Genomic DNA, 26,176 nt, shown 5'->3' with positions numbered 1-26,176 from the left:
AAACCTTATCTGATTGCATCTATTTTATATATTGTCTGAGAATTTTTAGCTCTTTGGTAATTTGGTTCAAAAATCCAAAGTTATAGCAGTCTTGTGAAAATCAGCAACTGTGAGGAGACAGCTTAAATAATGTGGCCCAGAGAACAGTATTCCATGCAGCAGTAGCACATTTGCAGCTTGTACTGACGGCTGGCACATGTCTACCTGCAGACCAAACAGAGCTTATCCTGTCTCTTTGGGGAGAGGGACAAAGGACCTTGGATACAGGATGAAATGTTGAGGCTGATGGGGGACAAAGATGCTCGGGGTAACAGAGATGGAGTAATTTAGCATTCAAACCTGCATATTTTTAGGGAAAAAAAAAATTCCATTATTTCTGTGCTTAAAAAACAGCTTGTTAATAAATACATTGATTCACCAGGTGCTGGGTTTGGATCCCAAATAACAGAAAAGCCAGAAGGTTTAAATAACAGATTATATGCAAGTCTTGCAAAGTTGTTATTCTCGGCTAATTTCAGTGAAGTTACTGTTTCTCTAGAAGTCATTTGTACAGAATGATAAAATGAAATAGTGATATGTGATTTGATATTGAATAAAATCTGGTGTCATGTTTTTCACAGAGCCAGATGAAGAACATGTCACCTAGAAATGATAGCCCGTTTTCTCAGAGTCATGGTACAGCATTGTTTTTTTCCAAACCATCTCAGTAGTCCCATTTCACTCTGCAATGGCTTATCTTTTCTTAACAGTAAAAAGAAATGGCATTATATATTTTTGGATTAGGTAAAACATTTAAGAAACATTAAACATCTCTGGTTTATGATAGATGAGGGGAAACATTTAATTAGTTCTTAAAGCAATAATGTACATAAATTACTTTATTTTGTTATTGTTATGTAAATATAATTAAAGATGGAAATAGAGATACAGTGAAATATTTTACCTCATAAGTATAAATAAATAAAAATGTGTCATTGGATGACCTTGAATGTGATAGATCTGCCTGAGGAAACAGGTCTGTTACATGGTGCAAAACATGAGAGGATGACAATACTATATTTTCCTCTATTTTGCAACAATCTGGAGTGTAATTATTTAAGTTGTGTGTTCGAAGAAATGAACAGGTGATTTGTTTATAAATTTGTACATTTAGCCAAATAAAAGATTTCTCTTCACATATAAAATCACCCACAAAATTCTGATTTGTTGGCAGTATTTACCTTTGAGAGTACTGTGGTGTAATTGCTAGAAATATTTTAGCATTTCACCTGAGGGATCTGTCCTGTGAAGTTTAGGGCTTATATTGCATTTCCATCCTTGAAGTACAAAAACGGTGGGAATGTGGATCAGCAGATAGTAAGATACTAGTAGTGTAAAAGGATGGTGAGGGCTGTCCTTGTGGTGTAAGCACTGGACACCAGGTTTGAGGTGGTATTTAGCTCAGACTCTCGTTTCATGTTGGACTTACCTGAGCATCCCCTCCAGGAGAACGTGAAATTTCTGTACATAAGCTTTCCTTGCTTTTCTTTGGTAGGCTGTCACTCAAAAAAGTGTGTAGCCAAGATTCGCTTTCTCTGTTACTTCTTTTTTGCCTGGGGATTTTTGGCCTTGCTGAGCTGAGAAATACAGAGTTGGAAATTATCATTTTTTCTGCAGTAGGAAGGCGTCAGGTGGCAAATGCTGGTTACATGTGTGGAATTGTGTCGCTCCAGGAGTGATGAATTCCTACTTAAGTCTTCAATTCCTTTTTTAATCAAGTTAATACCCTAAATCATTAATATCCCCTTTTATAGCTGTAGAAACAGGCCTTGATGTTACAGTTAATTCTAGGTCTTCCTGCTCGATGATGTGAAGACTGACATTGTCACCAGGGCAGGGTATTCACACTTCTATTGTTTTCCTGTCTGTCTGATACTTCAGTGATACCTTGCAGCTTCATATTTATATCTCAAAATCCCTATAAAAGGAGCAGGCAAGTACCCAGAAGCTTCAGTTTACATTTAGGATAATTAATTTCACTATTTGAAGCATTTTTTGGAGTTCCGTTTGACCCTTCTTTCTTTTCATGGTTTTTACTCAAGAGGAATAATCGTGTTCTGGGAAGTGGCTGTGTGTGGCTCTTTATGGAATTTTGTCATTTTTAAGATATTTGGGCACGTAAATGTAAAATAGTGATAGTCTAGAGATTATTTCCTGTATCTTTTATAATTATCCTGACAAATGCCGGGTTATCCCAAAAATAAAAGAATCTCCAGGAAAACATCAGGTTCATCCTACTGTGTTATACACAAACACTCTCCTTCTTTCCTGGATCAAGGAAGTAAAAAATCGGTGTCTTCTTCTAAATATACATTTGTGGGGTTTGCTGCTTTTAATTTTGCACTTCAGTTCATTTCTGCAGTTAGAGTTGTATCAACAATTATTTAAAAAAACCAAAACAAAACTAAGGGGAAAAAAAAAGAAAAGAAAAAAAAAAAACCCTGCAGCCGTTTTCAGCTCTTGTTGTTCTTGGCACGGGTTCAGTTCTGGTGTCCAACTGGTAGGACCGAAACTTGGTGCTTAACAAGTGCCTGTAGTCAAAACAGTTGGTGTGTGCGAGCACAGATCTGGTATTTGCTGCGGCAGGTCATCTGCCGGATTTTTCCCCGTGTGCAGAATACCTAATCACGTTGCTGTGTTTCTCTGACGGCATCTGTGGCAATGTGAATCGCTTCACGTTCCAAAAGTACATGTTTACAGTCGTCGTAGAATCAGATTAAGTTGGCAGCCTGCTCCTCTCTGTAAGTGGCTCAGTTTACATTTCTTCTTCTAGCAGGATGTTTTGCATAATTTTGCTGATCCTACTCACTTGTAGACTTTGTGAAATGGAGAATCGTTTTAGTGGGTTTCTGTCAGAAAGCGAAGCTTGTGTTTATTGTAAATAAACACCAGCAGAACGGTGGTTATTTTAGCACTTGATAATTTCCCAATTATGTCATTTGACCTGGAATGAAGCTTGTGATTGTTGAGCAGTGTTTTATGCAGCGGATCAGTCCGGGGGTTGGAGCTGGCAGTTTATTTCCTTTGTCAGTTTACAAGAAGTATCAAAATGAAACCGACTGTGCTGTTTCCTTTCCAGTGCGCAGTGCAAGAAGGGTGGAACTGTTTGCGGATATTATTTCCAAACTTTTTCAGCTGGACTTGGAATAGTGTTTTGTCAAAAAAGCTGGTAAAGGTATCCTTCAATCTTGCAACATTATGCTGTAGTTTGCTAACATCAAATACAATTTTGTTTTTGTTTAACGTCACGTACTGGGTTTTGCTAGTGTTTTTTCAGACTGTGGCTGCAAAATGAAAGTGCTTACAAGGTGTTTATGAATTCTTGTTATGAACCAGCTGCCAGTTCCTGCAGGATGACACATTTCTGCAAGAGTCTAGGTTGTTCATTTTCTGGTTGCTGGCTGTTGCTTTTGGGGCATGTGTGGGGTTTTTTTCTGTTTTGGTTTTATTAGGATTAATGCCAAGTACATTTGCAAACTTTGAACTGGGATCAGTACAAGGTGGTTGGTTTCATTTACCGTTTATTGAAATTGTAAGTATACATTGCTCAACTTTGCACAGTGAGATGCTGTGCAACAAAGCACCTCAGGACATAATGTAAATAGAAAAACTAATTTGTGCATAGGCGGTCTGTGAGTTACCATGAGTAACATCTTCATCAACAAGACTATGAGATACTAAATTTCATTGCCCTCTGCTTAAATATTGTAAATGGAGAGTAACAGTATTCATATTATGTTAAGGGCAGTTGGATCTGTTACTTTATGCTATTCCAAGAAAAAGGACTGTGAACTCAAGTGTTGTGTTGAATACAAGCTTAAAAAGGACTTTTATTATTCTATAAATGTTTACCAGCAGTAAATAGCATTCTTGCCTTTCTGAGTTTTAGCAATTAAATTTTGTTTGTTTTTACAAAGTGTAATACCAAGCTATAATCCATAACACTGAGTCTCTAAGTTATTCATGGGTCAACCTGAAATTGATTTTTGCTTTAGGCCTCTTGTACACAGGAAGTCAGATCATGCTAAACAAGAGTAATGTTTCAAAATTACTTGTACTGACAAAGTTTTATTGTCTAACTTCTGACAGCTTGAAGGGATTTTTTTTTCTTGTTTTGTTTCAAATATCTGGGGGGAAAAAAAGCATTGAAAGATGAAAGACATCTTTCTCTATGCTCAAACTGTATCATTGTATTTTTCCTCCATGACTATCTGTCCTATTGATGGGGAAGGCACTAACTGGGCAAAAACTTTTCACTTGATCAATTTTGAGTAGCACATGTTGGGTGAGAATGTGGATGCAGGTGGGGTATAAGAAATGGGTTTTTGCTTCTAGTCCAGATTAGAGATATCTGCAGTTTCAGGATCACATAAACATCTTTTTTGATAGGAAACTGCGATGTCTGACATATTTTACTAGCATCATATTTGCTGTAGTGTCATTGTAAGGTTTACTGTGAGCTGAGTGAGTGCTTGATCTTGTGTGTAAGAGTCAAGGCAAAGATTTGAAGAGGCTTTCTAGTCAGAATGTGGTTTTGCCTCATTTTCCCACACACTGTGCTTGTGGATCTGGAGCTCATGTTGCCCCTCTATTGCTTTGCTTTTTTTGCTTATGATTAGAAGGAGATGTGGCGTTTCCTGCAAAACAGCTGCTAGTATTCCCTGGTGACCCATCAGAGAGGATCCAGTGGAATTACAGATTTAAAGGCAGACCTAGAGGACTTCGGCAGCTGCAACAGAGATTTGGGGAAAGGCAGGGCGTCGCATTGTGCAGGAGGCAGGAAGGAGGATTAAAAATGGAGTTTAAGGGCATAGGAGAGAAGCTCTGGAGATTCAGGGACTGTTAGGTCTCCAACAACATAAGGACTTCACATCTACAAACAGTTCAGTTTTGGCTGAGAAAGTTGGACTATATCCATGTTTCCATAGGACATGGAGAATCTCCTGGAGTAGTTTAAGATCATTTGCAGTGCTACTGATGCAGTTTGCAATGCGCCTTTGAATTATGTGAAGCGCTGGGCCCTCAGACACTTGCCACTGAATAGAAAAAGTAACAAGATATGATCTGAAATTGCTTCTATAGAAAGAGAGGTAATTCAGTGAGAGTTAAAGTTTCCTCTGAGATTAATGCCATTAATACATTAACTGTTTGACAGCAGAAGTCACATGTTGCTTCTCAGTTGCTTGCAGTGGCTGCGCTGAGACAGCTGAGTGGTTGCAGAAGGATTAATGTGGTAAAGAGGATTGTAACTTTGACTGCTCCTGTGCTCTTGGATTTGACAGCACCTGGTATTTAGAAACAAAGCAGAATATGTGTTCTTATTTATGGGGAACGTAAGCATCCACTTGGAAGTATTTGAATGAGTCAGAAAAATGATCTTTTAAACTGGAGCACATATTCATAGCATTGCTGAAAAGTGTGCAGAATTTAGGTTAGTATCGTATCAGTGATGATAACTGATTTTCTAGTTACCATGCTGCATTTTATCATTTCTAAGGACAAAAACTTTCATTCTTCCTTCGTTTCATCAATGTCCACTGGCTGTATCACTGGTGTATGTGAGCAGGGGCAGCCATGTCCACAGCTGTGTGAATACAAGTTCACCTCCTCTACTAGATATAATCTGTCAACAGATGCAAATGAGTGTAGAAAGTGTTACACAGGTAGCTGATTGTCTCCTGAATGTTAGTTTGTGAATATTTAATTTTATCACAACTATTTGATGTGCAAATGTCTTTTATTTCCACATTAATTTATTGCATAGGCTGTAAATAGTAGATTTGTACATTATGTGTCATTCCTTGTATATATGTAAAATAGGAACAGATAAATTAGTAAAAAATTTTCAAAATACAGACTTTGTTGACCACAGAAGTCAATTTGATAGAGGAGGAGGCCACCACCACCCTGGTTTAAGTTGATTTTGACAGCTGATGGCCTTCTTTTTTTGTCATATATTCCCATTATTTCTCTGAAACATATAACCAGTGTCTAAGGGTGATTGACTACCACGTGCATTGTAAGGCGTGAAGAATCAAGAGACAACTTGAGAAGTTCTTGAAAAGGAATATACCAATATTTAGTTACAATTTATGCCTTCACCATCAAGATTTGTCTGAGAATTCACGCCTTTGTCAAATACAGCCTCTTGCAACCCTGCTTGCCCAGTTCAAACAAGGGATTTTCTGCCCCTTTGGAGGGAATTACTCTTCCAGCTCTCCACTGTGCCGTACCTGCAAGGTGTTGCTGCCATCTTCTGCTGACACTGAAGTGACATTAAGTTTTGTGAAGAAATGGGCAGATTTTACCAGTCCAAGCACTGTCTCAAATCACCTCTGGTTATGTGGCACTGGCTATTTACATTCTTCCTCCTGTATGACTTTACAGAGGTCACGCTTTCCGTTTCCATTCTAAGAAATTTGGAGAAAAGCTGGGTAATGCTGATGATACTCAAATGTGTGTTGGAGTCTGTCTAAAATGTGGAAGACTTTCTGTAGCCAAGTTTTAGGGGAAGAGGGGAGTTTGAGGAGGTAAAAGGAAATGCTAATTATGGCAGTTGGTTCTGATCACAGGAATGACCACCAATCTGACACACTCAGCTAAAATATAGGAGGTGTTTTTCCTTCCCTATCTTTTAAGTAAACATCTGCTGCCTAAAGTAGTGGGAGGCACTTTATTATATTGTCTAATTACAACAATGCTTCTTCCACCATATTCTGTGTTAGAGTAAAAAAATTTGAGGTTAATGTACTAGTTTGCTTTTGAGAATTAATAAATTGAAAAAGTTGTCTTGGGAAAAGCACCAAACATTTACCTTGACCAAAAATCCAGTACAAAAAGACTGGTGTAAAATAACTTGCTATGGCATGTGATACTTAATGACTTTAAAATATGAATTTAGATAATCAGTGTCTTGAATGTTCGTCTTTCCAGAAGATTAATTTTAGTAAGAGTAATATATTTCATTTCCAAACATATCCATAGGGCTGATATTGATGACACAGTTTACTAGAAAGCAGTCAGGCTTAAGAAAACCAGTAGCTGTAATGAAAATTGGAGTAATTAATCCTAAGTTTATAAAGTGTGTGTGTGGAAAACATGTTCTCTCCCAAGTTTTACTTTATATATGGCTTGATTTTGTTGGTAGCATAGCAGTTCCTTTTCATCAGTCCCCAAGGGATTAATGGGAAAGTGGCAAATTTTGATTAGCCTACTTAAAATAGATTAAATAGGTGCTGAGAAGGTTGGAAAATCTTGAAACAATAACTGTTATTTAATAAAATAAATAGTCTGTGAATGGAACTGTGCATTTCAGAATCAAGTGTGTAGCTTACACAGGTGTTACCACACATGTGAAGTGAAATTAATGTAAATCCACTGCATCCTGCAAAGGAATTTTAAAGGCAGAGGCTGCACACTGAAGTGTGTGGTGGGGTGAAAACTGTCAAAAGATAGGGTACATTTTGGGAGTGAGGATAGATGCTTTGTATTTGAAAAAAAAGTGAACTGTTGTTCTTCAGCTGTAAGAGAATCTGGAGGGAATTCCAGCATTGGTAATTAAAGCTGTGAATGTGAAGATATTGAAATGCTTGATCTTAAATAAAAAATGTCTTTATTAAGTCATTTGAGATCTAATAGAAACACTTTGGAATATTTTTTAAGCATTTCTCTTTGTTCTTGAGGTATTTGCCTATTGCAAGTTAATCATGGATGAATCCTTCTGCTACTGGCAAGTTTTTACTTGTGCGGATGCCAGACAAATTGTCATGTTTTGATTCTCTGTGGGAAAATTTTCCTTAGTTGTCCTTGAAATATCAAACTAGCGAGTGCAGGGTTGATGATGCAAGTACAAAACCTTGCCATGTATTAGCAGGTCACTGGTGCTTCCTTAACCTGCTCTTGGTTGTCTGGGTGATGCTGGTCAAGCTAAAAGAGTAGCACCCACTTGGATTCTTCAAGTTAAGTGCTAAAGGCTATAGACAAGGGAAAAATTGCTGCATATTGAATGATAGTCTCCAGCTAGTCCGAAGTACTCAGTCTATGATTACATTCCGCTCAGTCTATGATTGCATTACTCTGTTGGTTGTTAGGGGTACCTGCCTGATCCCTACTGTGATCAGGCTCTTGGTGTTCAGGCGCCAGCAAACTGGAGTCAGTGCCAATGAACCAGGCCCTGCTGACTGGAAAATTCCTCTTCCCCCCAGCCCGTCTGTGCCACCTGCTGCTGCCTTTGGCCGGGGAGCACTGGGGCTGGCTCACTGCAGGGTCAGCGGGCTGGGGAAAGGGTGTCTCACAAATGGGGCAAACAGGACTGTTCAAGATTTATAGCACCCCTCGAAAATCTTATAGCAAAGGCCAGCTCCTGTCTCTTGTAGTATTTTGTAGTTGTGCTGAAGTTCACAGCATAAGCCTGTTGCTTGTTGCACACTGATGCAGCCAGCTGGCCAAGCACTGGGCACTTCTACCCTGGAGAAATATATAATTTGTAAAGAATGGCCAAAACAGTCTTTTTACTTAACAATATGAGGGATAGGACATTTATATTTTAAAAAATACTAATAACGACCCAACCAAAACAATTTCACTGAAGCCTGTCTGTCTTGTGTGGGTCAGCCAGGCCTTGCTTTTTTGCGGTGCTTGAAAGGCCTCTGGTGTGAGTGTGAGCAGTGCTGACCTCCACATGCCACGTTTGTTACTGAGACATAAACTTCCTGGGTTTTTTGCGCATGCTATTTGCTCTGTGTGGAAAAAACCCCAAACTTTTACCTTGAATGGTGCTTGGAGATAACCAAGTGAAGCAGGCAGAGCCTACCTTTCTGGAAGGGCCGGGGGCAATAGACCTCTTGCTGCTTTTCAGTCTTCCTGTTGTTTTCCTTACAGTTTCTCATTAAAATTGAAACAAGACAGTCATAAAGTAAACTGCCCAATAACCAGGTCTGGTGAATTCACCATAAACCATTATAGGAGCAGTCACATACCTGTCACAGAGCATTTTACTGAGTCGTCTTAGCTCTTACACACTCTCCTTTCTTCTTGGCATGAAAGAGCTGGGACACCAAGTACACCTCACACAGATTTTCTGGTAGATTATTGCCATTTATTTTACTATTTTTTACTTTTTTTCAGAGCCCTTCATGAAGCTGATTTTCTCTAATTATCATTTGGCTTGATTACATTCACAACAGTAATGAACTGAGGTTCTTTGGAGTGATGAAAATCATTGTAACTAGCATAGAGAAGAACAATTTCCTCTTTCCTGACTTGTATTTTTAATTTTAGCCTATGACATGTTGTAAAATTCATTCCTTTTCTGTTACAGAACGAAGACACAGTTCAATGTGTAAACCTTCCCCTTCGCCAGCTTCTCCAGCCTGTAATTCCAGGACATCCCTAGTACAGATGAAACCGAAATCCTGTATGAGCGGCCATAACCCTGTCAGCAGCAACTCAAAGCCATTCAAAACGCCCAAAGACAATCTACTTACCTCCAGTAGCAAACAGCACACAGTCTTTCCTTCAAAAGTGTCACGGGATAAACCATGGTAAGTACCAAAATAATAGTTACCAAAGATGTTGGTGTTCAGAGTATCTCTATATATATATCAAAATCATAACAAAAATCCGTATTCTCATTTTACCTAAGTTTACAGTTTAAGCCTCTATATTTCTAAGGGAAGAAACTGGGATATTTTTAAATTAAGAAAAAAAATTATATATAGGAAGAGCAAGAAGAACTGGATTACTTTTTCAATGTTCCATCAAATGTGTTTTTCTAAGATGCATATAGCAAGTGAAGTATTGACCCAGTTTGCTATCTTTAAGTTCCATCTTCCATTACACTATCAGCCCTTAGAACTGATGTTTTTAAACAGTTTAACAGGATAATTTTTGCAGAGTTCTTAATATTGGCTTAACTGATGTTCATGAAAACTTACTGGTTATAGTCAATTATCTTCAATAGCAGCTGCTGTTGGAATTCATTCTGTATTTTGATAATGTTTGATGCCTTACAAGATGACAAGAAAATTCCTGCTGCAAAAGTCACTATTTTGGGGGTGTCTGACATCATGTGCTGTGATATAAGTACACATGCAGGCTTTGAGACTGCCGTGCCCATCCTCCCGTGACTGTGATGATAGCAGCAGAGTTGCAAAAATATAAATGACAGCAGAACTGGGTCACTATTTTATCCCTTAAGAAACTGTTTTGTCTTCATTATCTGCAGGAAAGATGCTTTGTGATTAGGCCATTAGGTTAGTGACTTGAGATCGGGCTTCAGTTCCTTGTTCTGTTATGCCTTGGTCTCTTCAGCTGCAGCTCTGTAGATTTGAGATAAGTGAGACTTCCTTTTTCTTAAGATTTATCTACTTCATAAAGATCCTTCCCTTTCCTCTGTAATACCTAGCATAAGAAGGTCATGATTTTAGGTAGGGTTTCTGGACACAACTGCCTTACAACAGTAAATCATTTAATGCCCACTGTTTACTCATGAGACAAAGAATAAGCTCCAGTTATGTTAAAGGCATAGCTCATGCTTTCTGCCTGAAACGTGCACAAGTTGGCATGATTTCAAAGACAGCAGCTTCTGCCTAGCTGGAGAATTTGCCTTGTCCTGGAAAAATATATTCTTCCTCTAAATCTGCACCCACCATCTTTTTAAACGTGATGAGCATTGTGGGCAATTATGGTATAAAATTCTGGAAATAGGAAGTCTGGTTGGTTAGACTATACACTCACATTAACTAGAATTGCAGAATAGCCTCTGTCTCATCTGTTTGTAAGTACTTCATTTACTACTTGAAACCAAATATTATTGACTGAATAGTGGCTTTTTCTTCTGAATGTTGGAGGGGAATTTTATGCAAGAGAGGATTCCTTTATAAGTCTAATTAAAAGAAAATCAGAAAGGACTTCAGAGTATTAACACTATTGTCTATAAACCTATTTCTCATCCTGTTACAGACAGCAACTTACATATCCACATTTCAGCAGGCTCACTGAATCTATAAACAATATCTTCCGTTCTGGCAACAGATGTCATTCTGGAAGTCAGTAAAAGCTGGAAGGGAACAGAATAACTGAGCATTTCCACCAATCCCTTTCCCTTTATTGGAATCATGCTAAATATTTACTGATGATTAACAAGGTAGATTTAACCATTTTAAAGTGTTGTACTGCTCTGTTGATTGTTTGGCAACAAATATGACAGTAGTTGTACCCAAGAATTACGTAATTCTTGCAGCCGTGGTAGGAGATCATACTGCAGTTTTGTTTTGTTTTGGGGAAAAATGAGGCATATAGTAATTAAAGATACTGTAATTACTACATAGCAAATCACAAACAGTCTGAAGCGAAGATCAGTGAAATTCTGTTGCAAAATATAGTGTTAAGTGCCTTAGATTACATGACTTGTTAAAGAATAAAATCTGTCTGCTAATCATTGCAGGTTAGAGAGAGCTGACAGCTGTTAGAGAAGAAAGTGTTTGTTACTATTCCATTAGAAGATTATAATATTTATTTAGAATACTAGAAAATATTCAGCAGATCTGATTTAAGGTGAAATTACTAATAAAATTTATTATTTATTAAGATTCTGTCTTCCATTGAGCTGCTGCACAAGCCATAGAATTTCTTGCCTTAGCTTTTAGAAAGAAATACTCAATTGACACAGAAGCATTTGTCTCAAAAATGCAAAATAGGATTCATGGTGTATTCCAAGTGTGTTGTGGTTTATTATCCTCAGAAGCTTCCAGGTCTTCAATGCTTTTGTCTGTTACATTGTAATTTCATACCAAGCATTTATTTGACGTAAGTTCTTCCAGACAGTTGCAAATCAGCTTTTTTCAGGAATTATATCACTTTAATGTTTGCTTTTCAGACCTGGAACAACCTTTGTTGGGCTTGCTTGATTCTTTTGTACAGCATCTCCTTTAAATTTTAGTTGTTACCATTAGAATTTTGGGAATGGCCTCTGCAACAGCATTACCCAGTAGATCTATCTGTTGTTGTGCCTGCCTTCATGTAGTTCCAACTTCTGCTGTTAAATTTTTTATAGTTTAAGTTGAGGCATCATCTTACCCATTGACCAAGCAGCTCTTTCTCTTGTTCATGTCCTGTGTTGTTCTAAGATGTGCTCCAGAGGTTCAGCTTGCTCCACGGCTAATGCTTTAAAAATCATGATTGGAATGATCAGATAAAAGAGATCTGGAACTTTCATTTTTGGCTGCTGTTTTAGTACTTCCCTTCTTGTAGTTGAAATATAAAGTATTATTGTGAATACTTCATCCAGAAATATCTGTCAGTTCTGATTTTTTCCCCTGTATCTCTACCATCGTTGCTATTAATACAGCAGTGCTTAGAGATGGAGCAGGGCTGGAGCACCACTGCACTGTGCACAAGATAAATGCAAACCATCGTTTTCTGCAGCTTGCATTCAAGGTGGTAAGAGGTATAGCAGAAGGGTAGAAACTGGGGAGAAAAAGGCAAAGGATTGGTAGAAATAGCAATAATAATGGACAAGTGATCGTAATTAGTAAGCATAGCTCAGATGCTTTTTAAAAGGCATTCCTGCAGTCAGGAGTTCTCTTCCTCATTGCTGACCTGCCCAAAGGGTGCTGCTTCACTTGCTGCCATGCCAGCTTCTGGGTGCTGCCATGGAGGATTTAGGTGCTGCGATGATACAGGGTGTTCATTTTCACCGATCCATGGTCCTGAGGCAGCATAAAATTGGGGTGAAGTGTTGGAGTAAGCTAGTGCTGAGAAACCAGCTAAAGCAGATCTCCTTGGCCTCCCTCCACAAAGTTTAGCCTGCCAGAAGTTCTGAAAATGAAAAAATGAGATGGAAATGATGTGGTTTTCATCAACTTTTTATGTAAACAGAAAAAGGATCTCAAAGGTATACCTGAGGGCAATCCGTTAAAATTTATAATGTCACTTTTCAAAGTATTTTTTCGTCATCTCTTGGCCTTTATTTCTTTGTATTAGGAAATACGATTGTTCATACCGAGGCTGAGAAAGTGAAGATAGTCATGGTTTAAGGATATTTGTATTGCAATATGGAAGTAAAACTCAGCGGGGTTAACTTGGACCGTATAATCTAACATTAAATCACAAACGTTTTGTACGTTGTAGAGGCAATCCCAGCAATATAAAATAGAGCAATGTTTTTAAATGTTTGTGAATTTCATTTCTCACAAATTTGAAGAGTTGAATGAGTGGCTCAGCTTGTTAGAATGAATATAATTACAAATGACCAAAACATAAACCCAGCAAAGTTGCATAATAGAAAAGAGAAATCATTTTAAAAGCCAAGAGACAGGAAAACAGAAGTTAAAGGAGCTACAGGTGTGAAAACTGTTGTGACATACTACAATTATTTTTCTTGCTTGCTGGAAATCCAACTGCCTGACAGAGCATGAGAAAACAGAAGGAGATGTTACCTTATTTGAAAAAGAGAATGAGCTCCTAAAGCCTGTCGTGACCATACTTTGGTCCACTTTGTGTACTCCACTACCACTTTGTGTAGACTAGTTCATCAACATCGGTATTGTGCCTCTGGTCAGCAACACTGGAAGCCATATTCCAATATCAGTATAACCAGGGACATTCGAGAACTATTTCTAACTTGCCATATCCCATTTTTGATATAAGCACAACAAGACAGTAAAACCTCATATTGCTTATTCACTATGACCACTAAATATTTTTATGGCTATTTTCCAGTGTGTTGTTTCCCTCTATTTCACTGCAGACCCAGCAACTTGTTATTTCATGTGTAACTTTACATTCATTTATATTAAAATGTCTTAAATTATTTAATGAACTTTACCGAAAACTCCATACTGCTTTTTATAACTTCATCTCTTCATTATTTAGTTCCCCTCAACCCTGATTCCATCAGGAAATGTTATCACCACTAAATTTACCTTTATTTCTGCAGTCCACTGAAGTTTTTGATCATGTCAGACTTGGTAATGGTGGCTAAAAATGTCCCTAGCAAAACACCCCTAATGGATCTTAAATCTCGGAAAAACTAGATTTGAATTTCATATTGTTTAACATTTGCTTTTAAATCATTCTTATTTGTTGTTTTATAATGCCTTTCAAAAACTGGAACATTTTCATGGTTATCTTTGTCAGCTTAACTGGTAACCTCATCAAAAAGTGAAGTATTTCTTTTCCAGAATCTGATCCTCAGCAAAATCATGTCAACTTATTGTTTATCAGTTTATTTTTATGAGCTTTTCCAATATTTCTTCCAAGACACTTTGGTTTGGGTTTTCAGCATGGATTCAAGTGCAGCACTCAGCTAGCTTCTCTAAGATTCCAAGATTCAATTAGAAATTAATATGCTGAGACCCAGTATTGCTCTAGCTCTTTTGGAACCCATGGCAACATTATGCAGATTCCCTTATGTAAAAAGGAAAAATAAATCATTATTTTTCAGCTGGCACTTTGCACTTACTGAAGGAATCAAAAAGCATTTTTATCTGACTAGAGAGAGTTATCCTATTTCCTTCTTAGTGCAGAAGAAATAATGAATGTTTCTAATGTGTTTGCTTTGGTAGTAACTTTTATTGCCCTTTAGATAGATATTGCTATCCTTATTAGAGTTTTTTTTGTCAAAAAAGTAAACTTGTCTTTAGTGAATACAGATTTTTTTTTCCTCATTTTCTGTGTTTGTTGCATGTTGTTTTTCTAATTGTCCCTTTCAACAGGTGTCTTTAAAAAAATCTAAACAAGCTTATTGTTCAAAAACTCATTTTAAAATACAGTAAATAAGACTAAAACCTGGGTTTTCCTTTTCTAACAAACTTTTGAAATAAATCCTCAATTTTTTACTCAAAAAACACTGTTTGGGAAAAGAATTCTTTCTAACCATCAAATATAAATATAAACATTTGTGTTTTATTTACAAGACCTTAGTAGCTGACTCCAGTCACTTGTCCTGTGGACCTTGCAATTTGTGGTTTGGTTATAAATTCATCTTTATGTGTTATGCTAAGACTAAACTAGAGATCCTCACTGTTGAATGCAGTAAAAGAGAGAGAGAAATTAGAGTCTGTAGCTTCTGAAATCATAAATAATTTACTATAGAGTACCAGGAATCCTATAGAATATGTACATCCACAAATACTGGAATATTTTTCTTTTTTGTTCTGCACTACAATGAAATGTGTAATGAAGGTTGACTTGTTGATCTGTAACAAAATGAAGCAAAAATCTTCCCTCCCCTGGGCATTTTTTCATTATCACAGTGATCCATCCATATGTGCCCTAGGATCTGAGATTCTGAGCACTGCAAAACAGAGAAATCCTGTTCATTTTTATTAACAATATTTCACTACTAGACCAGATAATACACTTGATTTTTTTCATTGAATATCAGTATTTTGAATTAAGATAGTTAAAAACTGGGCATGAAGATTTGCTCATATGTTTATAAATAGTTTATGTATAGTAGAATTGCTTAATGTAAAATTCTCCTATTTTCAGAAAATGTAATTGCCATCTGTTTAAAGACAAAAACAAAATAATTCCTATGCAGAGTTGTTACAGTTTTTGCCTGCCATTTAACTTAATAAATTCAGACCACTGTAAAGAAGGAAAGGATCAAATTCTCCCTTTCGTTGCTACATGTTTGCATTTATTGAAATACTTAAAACAGTTCTGATTTTATGAGTAAGGTACATTTTTTGCTTAATTACTGGCCGGTGCTCTACACTTCACTGTAGTCGCTTCTGTATTCTGACTAACTGCTACGCTTATAGTACCACAGGAGATATAAGTTTTAAATCATTTCATTCCAGCTCCAGAACATGTCTAAATCTCGGTGTCTAAATCTTCTTCATAGTTGTGTATACTTATTGTTTATATCAATGTTTGTACATTTTCCCATGTTAAAATACCCTTAGAATAAAGTTTATTGTCTTCAGCAGCTACAGAGAAACAGAGGTTTGTAGGAGCCCAGGAAAGTCAAGACTTGAGTTATTTTGGACCCTGCTTTGATGTTTCCAAAGTGTGTCCCATGGTGAATGCCATCTCAAAGTCATCTTTTTCTGATTGTGAAAACTCCACACCTGTTAAACATTCCTTCTGTAGAAAGGTGCAGCAAAGGTGCCATTTTTCAGACACAAAAGACTGAAATTATGTGCAAGTTGTGAATGGGAGGATGTCCCTAACCATACATGCATTATGTTATATTTTTTATTTGTATTTGTTTCAATAGGGAGAGGTATATAATTTATATATTAACTGGTAGTTGCACGATAGCCAGTTTTGGAGTTGTTGAGTAGATAAAAAGCTATCACTGGATATTTCTTCATGCAGATAGCACCCAGAAATGTTAAAATACTGTTGCAGCTGAAAATAATTTGTCTCAATCATTTTTGCTGCCAAATTGAGAAGGTAACATTTGTTAGTGTCACAAATACATAGTGGTGCTTGTTAAGTAAGAGTTAGTTAGTTATTACAAACTTTACGTTGAAAAGGGCCAACTAAGTTAATTATATTGAGAAATTTTTTTTAAGTCCCTGAGATTTTATTAAAATACATTGTAGTAATGTAGTAATGCTCAAGTCATCAAATACTTTTAAAGGGACAGCTGTTAAGATTTCTATGCTTAAAATCTCTTTTCTCCTTGTTTCCAGAACTTGTATTTCATTCAGACACATCTGAGCAAATGAATTATTTTTGTGTTTGTTTAAAAATATTAATATTATTAGCAACCTGCTTCGTTATTGTGGTGAGTTTAGTACAGCATATACGTATCTGGTATGTGCTGCTTGTGTTAAAGGCATGAAGAGGATATTTGTAAGGCGTATGTTTGGCTTAGTACAAATATTGATTTTGCTTATGGGGGATTGGATCTTAAAAAAAAAAATACAAAGGTTTGTTTTCATAATTCTCTACAGGCTTTACAGATGCTTGGCTTTGTAAATGCTTGATTGAACAAAAACAGTCAATACTGGTACCAAGTATTTCATTTTAGTCTGGTCTTAAGGTAGTGTGTCACTTGCATTGTAATTTTTGTATCTGTGGAAAGGGATTAAGTAATCATAAATCTTTGGTGCAGAAAATACCACATGAATATTTTTCTTTGATCTTGCAGCGTTCCTGTTCCAGTAGTCAGTCTAGAGAAAATTCCTAACCTAGTGAAGGCAGATGGTGCCAATGTTAAAATGAATTCTGCAACCACTACCACCATCACTTCCTCCTCAGCTTCTTCATCCACCATACCTGCTCCAACTTTGGTTAAATCTGGTTTGACATCCAAGTCAGTGCCACCATCACCAGAAAAGATTCTGAATGGCAAAGGAATTGTAGTTCCATCAATAGACAAGAAACACCAAAATGGCACTAAAAGCAGTAACAAGCCTTACAAAAGACTTTCAGGTAAGTGATGTTGTAGTTCAACTTTTGTGGTAGTCTGTTTTTCTTTGTTAATGTTCTGTAGCTCATAATGCAGCTAATAAAATGCTGGGTTTGATTTTTTTTTTTTTCTGCGAGATGCTGGGTTGCATGTATGAAAATGAAAGCTTTCACACTCGTAGCATGTGTCAAGTATTTTCAAAGTACACATTCTGTTTAGCTTGGAATTACTGGTCAACAGGCCAATGACAAATTTTTAAGGGAGTAAATTCATTAAAACAGAAAGGCAGAAGACTTCTTCAAGCCATTATGGGATTTGAGTCTGTTTACAACAGCGGAAAATGTGCCTTGGTTGGGTGACTTCGGTCATGATCAAGTTGAACAGGTTTAAGACATTGGTTTATCCTCTGAGTCATGATTTTTTAAAGAGTCTTTTTTGTTTGTTTTGTTTTAGATATGAGAATTTTTAAGGAGATACGGGAAATGCTGGGGAAGCATTAAAAGTCATCATTTCCCCTCACCTCTCTCCCTCTGCAATTCACATAGGAGAGGCAATGTTTCTAGTGTGAGGATCTTGATCTTTCCCAGGAAGACAAAGACAGGAGAGTGGAGTGGAGTTGAGTTGAGAAGATGACATTAAATTGGAAATGCCCTGGATGGCTTTAGGCAGGGTAGTTTTGAGGATGTAGATCCCTGTCCAAATCTGCCACCAAAGCACAGAACACCACATTGTAGGAGGGCAGAGGCTGTTAGAGGTTGCCATCCACTGGGAGGAAGAACTATTTTCCGTGGAGTTCCCTAGAGGTGACCCATGCCAGCTGTTGGACAGGGAGGAGAGAATTTGCCCCTGAAAGCAGAAAACAGATTTTTTGCTCTGAATGAAAGGAAACAAAGTGTTTTGAGGGGTTTTATTTAATGGGATTTTTTTAAAGCAAAAGTAATTGACTCAAGTTTACGGCTGAAGAAGCTGTGCAGCGTCTATTCATCAGCTGGCAGTACTTTGTGACTTGGGCAGGAACTTCTTGTGTGTACTGAAAGGCTAATTTTGCTAATGGCAGCATGATCCGCATTAGATCGTCACTTTGGCACAAAGTTAGTTCACATGATTTCTAAATGTGCACTAGTTATGAACCAGTATAAGTTGTACAAGATAAATGCTTTCATTTCCAGTTAATGACTGTGTCCTATTTTTTGCCTGAATATCAGGTTTATTTTTTTTCATTTTCTCAGATTTGGCAGTTAGCCTATGGTACTGCTACCTTGGCTGGATTTCAGAGCAGTGTGAGGTGTTTGCTAGGGCTGTGTGGGGCATGGAACAATGCCATTGCCTGAAAGGATTCAGTACACTGATTGCTTTCTTAACTAGTTAAAGGTGGCATATAAGAAAGCAGGACCGCTGTTCATTTATAGCTTTTCACAACATGAAAAAATGTTACAAGAGAGTAGCTTAAGATTACGCTTTAACCCTTACATTTCACATTTTAAGATCCAATATGTTATTCTAATAAAACCTCTATTTTTTACAGTTGATTTAGAATATTGCCTCCTTGCTAACCTATTATTTCCTGTAATGGTTTAGATGCTGAATTTAGCGAATTTAGTTAATCAATTCAAAATCCTCTGTGGGCACTTGAAACTGTTAGTGGTTTTCCTCTTGTTACCACTTACCACTGCAGGGCTGTGGGTGACACTTGTACATTTTTGTACAAGTGCTTGCAGAAATGTGTTCATAAAGGAGAATCAGTTCTGTAGGGCATTCCTACAGCTTGCTGACTTTTTCTGTGGAGATGGCTCTGGCATTTCTCTTTCTCTGAGCTCTGACTTGCAGTGTCTTCTAGGCAAGGGAACATGGTGGAAATTCCTGCACAGGACTGATTGAGCACATGGATAGGCATGTGTTTACTTTTATATGGTTAACAAATACAAAGAGCTGAGACTTTTTCTTACAGCTCCTCTGTCGCGATCAGATTTGTGATCTGTTCAGTCTTAATTCCATTGCCATGAGTATTGATGCAGCAACGCAATAATTTAAGGATTGTTCAAATCGTAGGAGTCCAGGGAGCACTGGAGATGAATTGCCTGTAGATTGTGTGTCACTATGATGTATTCCTCTCCATTATTATACAGGACTGTGCAAAGGTTGAGATAAAGATCTTGGAAGGTCAATGAGATGATTATTTGAGATATCCCATAATTTCATTCATTTCACATGACAAGGGTGAAAACTGCAGCTAAGGGGTTTAGGTTTCCCTCAGTCCGCTACCCTAGAGCTGTATGGGTGTTAAGTTTTGAAGCTTCCTAATAAGTTTGGCCTGTTTGCATCTGTTTCCTTCCCTTTTTAGCAACTTCTACTGTCTCTCACACCATTTCCCTGACTATGATTGAAGTTTGTTTATTTCTTTGCTGAGAGCTGGTGGTTGTTTGTGTGATGAATGAACCTGCCCTCTTTTCAGGAGCACTGTCCTTGTTGAAAGAGAGGAAACAGCTTGTGGAACCACAAAAGACAGTCTGTAGCTGCCCGGCATAAGTGGATCAGTGTTTCCTAGTAGCAACTCTAAAAACAATTTTTCTTCTTCCTGAATCTTCCTTAGTTCTTGTTCTCTTTGAGATGACATTACAGAATGCAGATGCCCGGCTTATGCCAAGTAAAACTGTTCCGTTGCAAACAGAAGTTTATGACAGTTCAGTTTTGGCCCTTGCTCTTCTCTCGGTGAGGTTATAACAAAGGCTCTTCACTTTGTCCACTGAATGTGAAGAAGTGGAGTCCATTCCAGAAAAACAGCTTTCTCCAGCTGTGCCTGTACATGAAGGTCTGAGGCTTGCCACACTCCACATTTCCTAAGACAGTAGTCAGAAGCTGCATTTTGTTATTGATAAGAAGGTGGTAAGTTTCATGTAGTGTGTTGCCCAAACGGTAGGCAACAGTCTGTAGCTGGCAATTGGATGTTCATGATTTCTCTGGAGCAGCCATAAATGCTTCAGCCAAGAGAAGTGGCTTCCTGTTTGTTCAGTATTTTCTGTTTCTCAGGGAAACCTTAATATTTTGTTGTTCAGTCAAGGGCAGAGGCTTACACTCTTATAACTCCTTATGTTGATTTTATCTGTATATGTTTTCCTAATAACTGGCTTTGCAATAATCAGTCCTACAAGTCTTAGTTGATTGGGCCACTTACTGAAAAGTACCAATCTGGACCACTTTTGGAATTTGAAGTGTTTCCCTGTTGGTCCAAAACAGTCCTTGCGTGGTGATTTTCAGAACACATTCCATAGCCTTAGAGTTGCCTTCAGGAATTTTCATTTGAAGGCATATTTATTAGTTCATATTAGTTTGTTTTTTCAATTTGCATTGAAGGTTTTAGGTGGGTCATTCAGGAAACTGTAATAGGAACATCTTACACTCAAAACCCCAGGAGGAACTAACTTTAACTAACTAACTAACTTTAGTTCATGAACATGTGTTTTCATCTATTAAGCAGAAAAAAATAGTTATTATACTGAGTCATGCACAGCTACTTTTGTGTTTCTGTTGTGTCGTAAATGCCAAGGAAACTACAACTACCTGTAAGATATTTCAGTCCCTTTGTAGATTTCGCAAAAAACCCCCTGTGCCAGCTGGTTTTTCCAAGCTCACTTTTTTGTATGGCTCTGCTAATAGGTTAATAATGTAACCATTTAATATTTGCATAAGCATTTTTAAGTCTGGATAGTAGAATACATAAAACTGCTAGAAATTGTGATATCTGGAGGCTAGTTGCTTTCTAACATAAGCTGCTTGTCCTTACTTTTCCTATTCCAGCTGTTCCTGCTGTGGTGCTGTCATAACATAGTAACACAGCTGTGAATCACTGTCTTCCTCTTAGCTCCCATTTGTTTGTTTATAAAGAATTTTTAAATCCTCTGATTAAATGTTGTATTTGAGTACAGGATGTTTATTGTATCTGAATGTAACACCACTGTATAGTTAAAATGGGATTTGGCAAATAGTTTATATTCCCGTACCAAACAAAAGCAAACCAGTCTGCCAATTACACCATAATTTGTCAAGGTGTATGAAGGCAATGGTAGAGGGTTTTGATGGCATAAACTAAAAATGTATATCCATAGTTTTGTTACAGCTCTTAGTGCAAACTGTGAAATTATATTAACATAACCTAAAGGAGGTGATGCTATCTGTGGTATAGAAATACTAAAATATTAATGAAATTAAATATGCGGATACAGCGTATTAAATATTAATGCCCTTTTAATGTTAATCATGAGTAGAACTCATGGAAATGCCTTTTTCCATAATCTCTACAAACTTTAAATTCCATCCCTCCCTTCATGTGGGGAAACAAAAACTAATACACATCTAATTTTACAAAGATTTAGGGGACAGATTTAGATAAATTTTACTTTTAAAATGCCACCACTTATTTAAAGCACTTGTGATACCAATTGTGTCTTAGCCCAGCTCTGGAGCTAGAGCTGCAAATGTGTATTTTATGGCCTCAGAGGCATCCAGAGATAGAGAGGGAACTGAAGTCACAGGGCTTGGTCCTTTGTTTGGGCCATTCTGCTGTAAGGAGACCTATTTCCATGAAGTCTTCAGCTGAAATCCTGCTCTAAATGGTTTTAAACATGCAAGGACAAAAAAAAATGTACAATTATATGAGTGGTGCACATAGATAGCGCTGTTATGGGATGCTGAGGTTGGGATCAGTGTTCAGGTTGTGCCTGATTAAATTACATTCTAACAGGCAAAAATTGTAAGCTGCTCTGATTAAATCTTCTGTAATAATCTATTTTTTTTTTCTTGTTTCCCATTCTTCCATCAAACAGAAAGAGAATTTGACCCAAATAAGCACTGTGGAGTACTGGATCCTGAAACAAAGAAACCTTGCACAAGATCGCTCACCTGCAAGGTATTTTTCTTAGAAGATAAAATATCAGATGCTTTGTTATAGTTTAAATCCTACCACAGTAGTTTGAGAGGTCATACCTGCTCCTGTCTTACAGACAATGGGTATGGTATTCAGGCGCTGTCTTCAGGTAATTCTTTTGTGTAATTCTGTTTCTTTGAATCAGAGCATCTGCATTATTCCACTGATATTTCTAAAAAGATGTTTTTCTTGTCATTTTATTATGCAGAAAGCATTAATGTTTCATGTAGAAGCCCAAGTGTTATTTTAAATGCTTCTTTTTTGGTTCATGTGTGCAACAATGTTGAAGTATAGTAGTTTCTTAGTAAAAAAAATTACCATATTTTTGTATAATAAATTACTTGGAAGCTGCCCTTGTGATAGTAATAACTCCTGTGTCAAAAAGTAGCTGCAATGTGAGACATTTCTAATGAACATTTGTATGTGTATGTGCTGCCTGTCACTAGAGATGATCAGCTAAATTTGCTTTTAAATGTATTCATGTTTTTCAATCCAATGAAATCAGTTTTTCATTGTAAGTTAAAAGATACAATGATTTTCTTAATATCTTAAAATAACTGGAATTCCATTTTCCATCTTTGAAAAGGTAAGTCAATAGTCTCTATTATATAAAATCTGTTGCAAAAAGTAATCTTAGCCTTGATGTTGGCATTTCTTAAGAATGACTTTATAAGTTATCAAAGATAATGTGGAATAGGAGCTTTATTTCCATAACTGTGGCTAAAGTTGTTTGAAGTAGATTTTATCTTTTAGAGTAGTGGTGTATCAGAACTATAGAGGACTCATAAACAATGTCATGCACACACAAATGCTTTTTAACCACCCTATTTTTAGACTCATTCACTTAATCATCGACGAGCAGTTCCAGGCCGTAAAAAACAGTTTGACATCCTTCTAGCTGAACACAAAGCTCGATCCAGGGAAAAAGAAGTTGCAAAAGACAAAGAGCATCCACTGTCTGCAAGGGAAAGCTATCAGAGCCAGCCCACACCAGCACAAGACTCTCTATCAGGATCCTCAGTGAACTCTGGGCAAGAATCTAAAGTAACATCTCCTGCAAAATCTAGACCACCAAATTCTGTACTTCCAAGGTAAGCAGTTCACCAGTGTGGAATGTTGTATTGTAAAGGAGCTGTAAGAAATTTCTCAGACTTTCATACAGCTCATTCTATAGGCTATTGCACATTAAAACATATTAATATAAGAGTTTCTGCTAGCTTATGTTTACCAAACTCTGTCCATGGTAGCCTGTGATCTAATTGGGAATGAGGAAAGGAGTAGTGTCCACCTTTGGCTCAGAATCTCAGAATAACTGCATTTTTCTGCTAAAATAGTCAGTAATAATTAGGAAAGACTATATTCCAGTCATTCGGTCACAATTGAGAATAAAAGTCTGTTTACATGAAACAGTGTAGTTATTAGTGGTAAAATTCTGCACATTTATATAGAGTTTTTCCCCAGAAATACTTTGCCAATTGCATCAACAGAATTGTTGTTAAAAAAAAAAAAAAAAAAAAAAAAAAAAAAAAAAAGTCATTTAGTGTTGATTTAAAACTACTGATATGAAACCATCCATAGCATGTCTTCCCTTGTTTTGAAGATTTTTCTTAGAAAGGGCAAAAACAGTATTAAGAAGGACAGTGAAAACATCTGAAGGCATCCTTTTGCAAAAAGGAGGTATTTGATCATTCTGAATTCTAATTATCCTCTAGAAAACGTCCCATATGTGTTGTTTATTTGTGGGATTTTTTTGGTACTAATTTTGGCCGGAGTGCATAGAGCTAAGTTAGGTGGCTTTGTTCATATTTATATTTTTTCATCCTTCATTTCTTTGCAGAAACCTTGGTCAGGATTGGGTGCTCATTTTGGGACTTTCCTACTACGATAATCCCTATTTCAAAGAGATATTTCTCGTATTTGCTATCTCGGGTCTTACAGAGACAGCTGTTTCCAATGTTTTGTGTGTGGCCACCAAGCCTGAATGAAGTTTCATTCCTGTGGTGGCAAAGCTGGGCCTTGCAGGGTTTGGGTGAAAAGACAATGAAAGAATACACACAGATGAATTGTGGTGCTCTCTGTCTAATTCTTGTAAAAGTAATGACCTTACACAGTCGTTGCATAGAGAGGAGCACAGATAGGTAGAAATGGAGTTGAGTAGGTGTCACAGTCAAAGCAGCAAAACTGGAGTGCAATTCCATGAGAGTCAACTGCAGAAATTGCAGAGGTAGTAGTACTCGGGGAGGAGGATTTTAGCAGTCAGACGTTGTGTTTGTACAGTCTGTGTTTCTGTTTCTGCTGCAGTGCCTCTGTTGGGTTGTCCTGGCTGGTTTCAGGGCAGCCATGGAAGCCTTGTGGCCTCTCTGTGAGGACCAGCCGAGCCCTGTGGCACAGCCCAGGCCGGCGGCAGCAGCTGCAGTGGTAGTCCTGGGCTGATGCCATCGGGGAGCAATCCCTGCGCGGGTCAGGAGAGGGCTCCTGTCCGCAGGCCTGGGGACTGCTCTGTCCTGAGGGCATGAATTCCTAGGACTGAAGATGATCATCTACAGATTTTGCCCAGTGTGGACATCTCCTCCAGCCTCAGAGCTCTCCATACATATTTGGTTGTACAGACTATAATTGAGAACCTTTTCCACCCCCACTTCTAATCTGTTTTCAAATTACTTTTGAAAGGCATGGCACCATCATACCCTGTGGTGCAAAGGCATTCCTACTTTGTTTTATTGCATTTTAGACAAAGGTAAAGAAAACCTACATGCTGTGAGGAGTTCTCCCAGTTACTTCATTCACTAATCTACCTGTAGACGGGGTCAGCTAAACACTCTTATATTTAGTACACTAATTTTAGTAGGATTTTTGTAACTGGACCCTTGGGATTAGTCAGGTAGCAAAGTAATAGTTCAGTGTAAAAAGGTTTTATATACCTGATTTTTATTTGTGTTTTAAATGTACTTTGTCTCTCTCAAGATCTGAAATCCAACTTCATTACAAATTTAAAATTTCAGGCAATAGACGGGTGCTTCTGTTAACATTAACTTGATGACAACCCCACAAGATGTTTCTGACAAGACCAAGTGCCAACTATTCAGTGTCTTTTACTGTCCTTGTTTACATCGATTATTTCTGGTATCAGTTGCTTTCATGCATGATGCCAGCAGGTAGGTTTGTAGAGCCTTTGAACCGTGATGATTTAAATGTATTTTCTCCTTCCAGACCTTCATCTGCAAATAGCATAAACAGCAACAGTTCTTCAAACCACAGTGGGTACGTACCAGAACTGCCACTGCCTTCCATGGGAGGAGATATCACAAGCAGATTGTCCAGTGATGAAGGAGAAGCGGATGGAGCTGAAGAATCTGAGAAATTAGACTGTCATTTTTCTGGACATCATCCCAGACCTCTTGGGGTATGTGTCAGTCTCTGGCATGCCTTGCCATTGTTCTCGCATAATTAGGGAGGGGAGAACAAATAAGTAATTTAATAAGAAAGTAAGGAATGAAGACCTTACATTCTGAAAACTGTTCTAAAAAGAAAATATACATTTAACAGAAAAGGGGTAAGGATGGGATATGGTAGGAGGAGACCACTGGTCAGTACACATGATACACTGATGTAGGACGAGATGGGCAGCAGAAAATCAGACATTCTATTTTTAGATTGTCCTCTCAGTAGACCTCAAATTGGGTGTAGCTCTGCTAAACTGAGGAAAGTTGCGTTGCTTTAAATGTGACATGAGCAGATATTCTCTTGGTTGTTGCAATTCTTAGAAAACTGTACCTTGCAGTTGATGGCAGAAAGCTAGTACAGTGCTCCATTCATTTCTGTAGTCTGGTTTAAAGCAGTAATTA

General features: G+C 37.5%; 1 protein-coding gene across 7 annotated transcripts in view; it reads left to right on the top strand.

The window, feature by feature from the left end:
- ATXN7L1 (ataxin 7 like 1) overlaps window positions 1-26,176 on the top strand; it is a 110,610-nt gene that overhangs the window by 69,118 nt on the left and 15,316 nt on the right. For 6 of the 7 annotated variants that reach the window (XM_066182861.1, XM_066182858.1, XM_066182859.1 and 3 more), the window contains 5 exons: window positions 9,359-9,581; window positions 17,150-17,433; window positions 22,231-22,313; window positions 23,166-23,422; window positions 25,542-25,734. In XM_066182861.1, coding sequence (XP_066038958.1) covers window positions 9,359-9,581; window positions 17,150-17,433; window positions 22,231-22,313; window positions 23,166-23,422; window positions 25,542-25,734 — 1,040 coding nt within the window. Of the gene's footprint in view, window positions 1-1,569; window positions 3,215-9,358; window positions 9,582-17,149; window positions 17,434-22,230; window positions 22,314-23,165; window positions 23,423-25,541; window positions 25,735-26,176 lie in introns of those variants that run through there. The other variant, XM_066182864.1, reaches the window with a different exon arrangement.

The sequence above is a fragment of the Chamaea fasciata genome, unplaced genomic scaffold (assembly GCF_029207755.1).
Source record: "Chamaea fasciata isolate MVZ Bird 193981 ecotype frontalis unplaced genomic scaffold, bChaFas1.0.hap1 SCAF_5, whole genome shotgun sequence".
NCBI lineage: Eukaryota > Metazoa > Chordata > Aves > Passeriformes > Sylviidae > Chamaea > Chamaea fasciata.
The sequence above is the reverse complement of the archived record's forward strand: the minus strand, read 5'-3'. Positions and strand labels throughout refer to the sequence as shown.